The 6,013-nt window shown below is 58.5% G+C and overlaps 1 protein-coding gene across 1 annotated transcript in view; it reads left to right on the top strand.

Moving 5' to 3' along the window:
• Positions 1 to 2,802, top strand: part of ZNF853 (zinc finger protein 853) — a 7,728-nt gene extending 4,926 nt beyond the window's left edge. Inside the window, exon 4 of the mRNA XM_081819278.1 lies at positions 90 to 2,802. Coding sequence (XP_081675404.1) covers positions 90 to 1,422 — 1,333 coding nt within the window. The 3' untranslated portion in view covers positions 1,423 to 2,802. The remainder of the gene's footprint in view (positions 1 to 89) is intronic.
• Positions 2,803 to 6,013: the final 3,211 nt, after the last annotated feature.

The raw sequence follows: 6,013 nt of genomic DNA, 5'->3' as shown, positions 1-6,013 counted from the left end.
CAGAAGCAGGAGGAACAGTTACAGCAGCAGCACCTACAGCAGGACCAGTTACAGCAGCAGCAGCAGCAGCAGGAGGAGGAACAGTTACAGCAGCAACAGCAGAACCAGTTGCAGCAGCAGCAGCAACAGTTACAGCAGCAAGAGCAGGGCCAGTTGCAGCAGCTGCAGCAGAAGCAGGAGGAACAGTTACAGCAGCAGCAGCTGCAGCAGCAGCAGGAACTGCTACAGCAGCAGCGACAGGAACAGTTACAGATGCAGCAGCTGCAGCAGCAGCAGGAACTGTTACAGCAGCAGCAGCTGCTGCACCAGCAACAGTTACAGCAGCAGCAGCTGCTGCACCAGCAACAGTTACAGCAGCAGCAGCTGCAGCAGCAAGAACAGTTGCAAGAGCAGCAGCAGCCCCGTCCACTGGAGCCAGAGGAGGAGGAAGAGGTGGAGCTGGAGCTCATGCCGGTGGACCTGGGGACGGAGCAGGAACTGGAGCAGCAGCGGCAGGAGCTAGAGCGGCAGCAGGAGCTGGAGAGACAACAGGAACAGCGGCAGCTGCAGCTTAAACTGCAGGAGCAGCTGCAGCAGCTGGAGCAGCAGCTGGAGCAGCAGCAGCAGCTGGAGCAGCAGCAGGAGGTGCAGCTGGAACTGACCCCGGTGGATCTGGGAGCCCAGCAGCAGGAGGTGCAGCTGGAGCTGACCCCCGTGCAGCCGGAGCTGCAGCTGGAGCTGGTGCCCGCCGCAGGCGGCGGCGGGACTGCGGCCCCGGGCGCTCCAGCCGCGGTCGTGGTGGCCCCCCCGGGCTACGTGGTGCTGCAGGAGCTCATGGTGTTGCCGGCTGTGGCGGCGCCCGCGGTGGTGGCCATCCCGGGCCCCGCGGGCAGCGCGGCGCTGACTCCGGCCAGGCAGCGGCGGCGGCGGCGCGCGCGGGACCGGCCGACCATCTGCGGGGAGTGCGGCAAGGGCTTCAGCCGCAGCACGGACCTGGTGCGGCACCAGGCCACGCACACGGGCGAGCGGCCGCACCGCTGCGGCGAGTGCGGCAAGGGCTTCTCGCAGCACTCCAACCTGGTGACGCACCAGCGCATCCACACGGGCGAGAAGCCCTACGCCTGCTCCTACTGCGCCAAGCGCTTCAGCGAGAGCTCGGCGCTCGTGCAGCACCAGCGCACGCACACCGGCGAGCGGCCCTACGCCTGCGGCGACTGCGGCAAGCGCTTCAGCGTCTCGTCCAACCTCCTGCGCCACCGGCGCACGCACTCGGGCGAGCGGCCCTACGTGTGCGAGGACTGCGGCGAGCGCTTCCGCCACAAGGTGCAGATCCGCCGCCACGAGCGCCAGCTGCACGGCGCCGGCCGCTCGCGAGGCCTGGGCCTGCTCCGCGGCTCGCGCGCGCCCACCGGCGGCCCACCGCGCTCCGAGCAGGCGCCCTGACCGGGACCGGGACCGGGACCGGCGGGGACGGGCGGGCACGGAGGGGAGGCTGGGGCCGGGGAGGGCGCGCGCTCCTCCCGCCCTGTTCCGTGGCCGCGGGGCCGGGCTTCCAGCGCTCTCCTTGCTTAGCCGAGGGGAGGCCACGTTCGCACACGGACCCTCGGAGACGCTCCTCGCGCCACGAGATTCGGAAAGAGACGAAAGCCGCCGGGGCCGCGCAGCCCAGGTGTTGCGCATCCGTACGAACCGCGCGCCGCACAGATTTGTTCCTGGGTGCCGATCCGTGAGGAGGCTGCTAAAGCCCTTTCCCCGGAAAACGGGACTTGGAGGAAGTGAGAGCCACAGGAGAAAACTGCCGGTGACACGTGTGACAGTTGGTGACATCAGACATGCATCGAACACTAACCAGGGAATCGAATATATGTGGTAAAACGCACATGAATAGGATTTGGTCCTGGTGAAAATTTCTTCAAGGAAAAAAAAAATGGGGGAAAAAAGGAAATGTATCTGCACTTTGTAGAAAACCGATCAAGGCGTTAAATTGTCCTCAACGGCATTTGCCTTGAAAGTACTTTCTAGAGTGAAAATGCCTCAGGGTGGATATCATCCTGATTAAAATGTTTGTGTTCCTAAGCACAGGGTCAGAGTGTCCCCTGGGTCAATGCACAAATGCCAGGAAGCCCTTCCCTGGGTCGAAGCTAAACCTTCCCCCCTGGGGATCCCAGGGTTCCAGCGAGTGTGGGAGGCAGGCTCTCGCCCTCTTTGCTGCCAAGGTCCCGCGCCCACGGTGGCCTGGCAGTGTCCTCTTGAGCAGGAGCCTGCAGCCGAAGCAGAGGGCATTCGAGAATGCCTCTCCACAGTCCAGTGGAGTGTTCCCCTTGGGGAAGGAGCTCTGAGCTGAGCCCGCCCAGACCTCCCTGGGATCTGCCATCTCTGGGCTTCTCTTTTGCTTGTCCAGGGACTAAGGCTATGGGGTTGGGGCCTTGAGACCCAGGGGCAGGGTTCTCCTGGGCCGGGCTATGCAGGCCGCTGGCCTGAGCAGATCCGGCCTCATCACTGGTGGAGTCAGAGGGAGAAATTGGGGGACAAAGGTTGGAGGCAACAGAAATGCTTTTTACAACGTTTACAGAATTGTCTGGGGGTCTGTCCGAGCATCGGCAATGTTAATGCCTGTGGGAAGGCAGGACAGTGGAGGAGGCTGCCCGCCCCTTCTGCCCCAAGTGCTTGCTTCCTGCTCTTGACTTCCCACGTGCGGCTGCTTCGATGCTGCCCCTCTCTTCGCTCCCTGCTTCTCCTTTACTAACACAGCCTGCGGCATTTTACAAATGTGTTGGTTGAGTGAGAAACAAAAATTGAAAAATAAATTTAAATGAAGAAATACGTTGTCTTGTCTCTGTGTTTTCACGGCTGGATTTTGTGTCTTGCCGCCAGTTTCATTTCGGCAGAATATTTTCCTGGTCGCTCTAGAGCGAGGGACTTCATATGCAGTCCCATGCTCAGTGCTCCTCACCCCAGACTCTTCCTTGTAACCTGAGTCCGTTGGCCTTGGATGGGCCTATGCAATAAAACCCTGCTGGGAGGGATGGGGACCCGAGCGTAGATGCTTGAGGAGGCCAGTTTGGGCATCTCCTAAGGACAGCTTTTCCCTTTCTCTGCCACTGTTTACAGTATTTGTGTACAGAGGTGATTTCCTCGGTCCCTCCACCCCCCGGCCGATGGGCCAGAGCCATTTCCCTGAGTAACCATTCACCGAGGTGATGGGGTATCAGATCTTTCAAATGGGGCTCTGACCCCTCAGGGGTGAAGGTCCAGGTCATCCCATTAGACGGGCCTCCTGGAGCAGCAGAGGTGCTGAAGGCAAGGGGGTCCGGGGATGATGGGGGAGATGAGGGCCCACTACAGCAGTAGGGGCCATAGGGTGACCCACCCCCCCAGGCCTTCTGGCATCAGCGTTCTCCCCCGAGTGGAATCCATGCGGGGTGTGGGGCAAGGAGTGGCCTGAGCAAACGTTGATTCTCTGCCCACATCTTGGGTGGATCCTTTGCAGACACGTGGGCTCCCCCCACCCTGCTTGGCTTCCCCCAGCAGCCCCCGCGGCTCTTCCATCTTCCACACTCGCAGAGAAGAGGACGTGGCCCCCACCTCTGAAGAGTTGTGAAAGCCCGGCTCCCTTCCTCGCGTTGGGATGAGTCTGAGGCACCACTTCTGCTCCAGAGGAGCTCTGCGATGAGGTAGAAGGCCCCTTGCCTCTGTAGGGCTTTGCCTGAGACCCTGTCCTTCCTCCCCACCCCTCCCTGGTCTGCACCCCTGCTTCTACCAGCCTCCCCTGGCGCTTTCCTTGAGTAACATTCTGCAGTCTGCTTCCGGGGAACCCAGGACAGGGGCCCACGTCCGGGTGGGTAGGCCGAGCCTGTTGGTAGGTGAAGGCCATGTGTTGGGTGGGGTTTGTCCCAGGTGTTGACGGGCATTGCTGAAGAGCTCACAGCCCAGTAGGAGAGAGACACGAGAGACACACATAAATGGTCATACAGTGGGACGGGCTGCGGTCTTGCTGAGCCATAAAGGTGAGGACAAGAGGGACTAGAGGGGAAGGCGGTCCAGACAGAAGTCACATGGTGCAATGGATCAGAGCCAGAGAGGGCCTGATGTGATTAGGAACAGTGAGAGTTTCCAGATGGCTGGGCTGTAGGTGTTAAAGGAGACATGTGGTGGAAAGAAAGGGAGAGCTAGGGGCTAGATTTTGTGGAACCTATTGGCCCCAGACTCCCCAGATTCCTCCTGTTTACCACCCTGACTTCTCCCCAGAACTTCTCAGCATCCCTGTCTCCTTTATTAGGCTTCTCCATTCCGATAGGCATCTAAGACCAAGCAGGCCTGCCCTCTGTGTCCACCCCCCACCCCCAATAACTCCTGAGTCTGGAAGCCCAGCCAAGTGTGGCCCCATGAGTCAGGCTCTATCCTCCCCCACCCTGGGGTGGGGGCTGCTCACCCCTGATCCCTGCCCTCATCACCCAACTCCCCCCACCTTGTTTTTGCCACCGAACCACAAACCAGCTCAGTCCCCAGTCCTGGCCACTCTCCACCCCCATCCCTAGCAGCAGTCTGGGCAGCAGAGACAGGAATAGGCACCCTCCTCTGTGCCCAAGAGGGATGGGAGCCACAGTGCCTGAGCCATCCTTCACTCCTGTACTTTTGCCTTGAACAAACGTCATGGGTAGAACCTTAGTTCAGGCCATGGGGTGGCTGGGTCCAGAAGCCGCACTGCCCACTCACCTGCCCCAGCCAGAGTGCCTAGGGCCCCTGCCTGCACTCCCCACCCCAGCGAAACTGCATCCTGAGCCCCTGTCTCTGTGGCCAGGAAGTCACCCATGGCTCATCCCCATTCACAGCTCCCAGGGCCAGTGCGTCCCAGACTTGGCATCCTGTGTCAGGAGCGGGGGAATCCCGGTGGCAGAGACACATGACACATCAGGGCCCAGGGCTGTGTAGCAGGGAGCTAGGCTCCTCATCTCCCCCCGTCCTGGCAAGGGCTCCCCCTCCGCCTGCTAGCTGTAGTTCAAGCCACATCCAGCAGTTCTTCGACTTGAGTCAGTGGTCGTCACGTTCACGCGTTCACTGTGCCCTTGCTCATTGTGGGGGACTCTGCTTTTCAGTGTTTCGATCACTCCTCTGCCTTTACGAGCTGGCAGCCAGTTAGGCTAAATCATGTGTGTTGGGAGACATGAAAGGAAAGTGTAGAGACTTGAGCACTAAGAAAAGAAGTTTCTTACTGGATGGGAATTTTGTAAAGGAGTCCAGACTCAAGGCTGGCTCATCAAGTGAAAAAATACAGGGGCGCCTGGGTGGCTCAGTCGTTAAGCGTCTGCCTTCGGCTCAGGTCATGATCTCAGGGTCCTGGGATCGAGCCCCACATCGGGCTCCCGGCTCAGCGGGGAGCCTGCTTCTCCCTCTCCCACTCCCCCTGCTTGTGTTCCCTTTCTCGCTGTGCCTCTCTCTGTCAAATAAATAAAATCTTTTAAAAAAATAATAATAATAAAAAAAAAGAAAAAATACAATGTGATTTTTTTTTTTTTAAAGCTCACAAAATTACCAAAAGTACAACCGGTCTTAATTTTTCATATAATGATCATATCTACAAGGGTTTGCAAAAGATAGGGATCAGGTTGTTTTTGTGAGGGCGTCAGGAAAGGGCTCCAGGTCTTACGTACTTTGGGGACTAGTGCTAACCGGAGGGACCCTGGTGTGAAATCCTTCCTGCCCCTTGGTGATGTGTTAGTCCCCATAACCACAGGAGAGCAGGGTGTCACGTCGCTTTCTTAGTGATTAGGCAAATATCTTTTTCGGCTGACCCTTGGGCTGTACCTCTGTCGTATCAGGAGGGGGCTGGCTAAGCCCAGGATGCTCTAAAATGGAAAATCCCCAGGGAATGAGATAAAATCAAATCTATAAAACAGAAAAGAGCCTGACTCTTATTATTGGTCTTTGCTTCCTTTGAGTCAGCTTGGTATCTTTTAGGAAATAGCAGCTTTCCTCCAGGGAGGACTTGGGGATTGGAATTCCAGCCACCAGTTACTTTGTGACAACTTTTCTT

Source organism: Leptonychotes weddellii, chromosome 5, assembly GCF_054177405.1.
Source record: "Leptonychotes weddellii isolate Sample4059 chromosome 5, ASM5417740v2, whole genome shotgun sequence".
NCBI classification, from domain to species: Eukaryota; Metazoa; Chordata; class Mammalia; order Carnivora; family Phocidae; genus Leptonychotes; species Leptonychotes weddellii.
The sequence above is the reverse complement of the archived record's forward strand: the minus strand, read 5'-3'. Positions and strand labels throughout refer to the sequence as shown.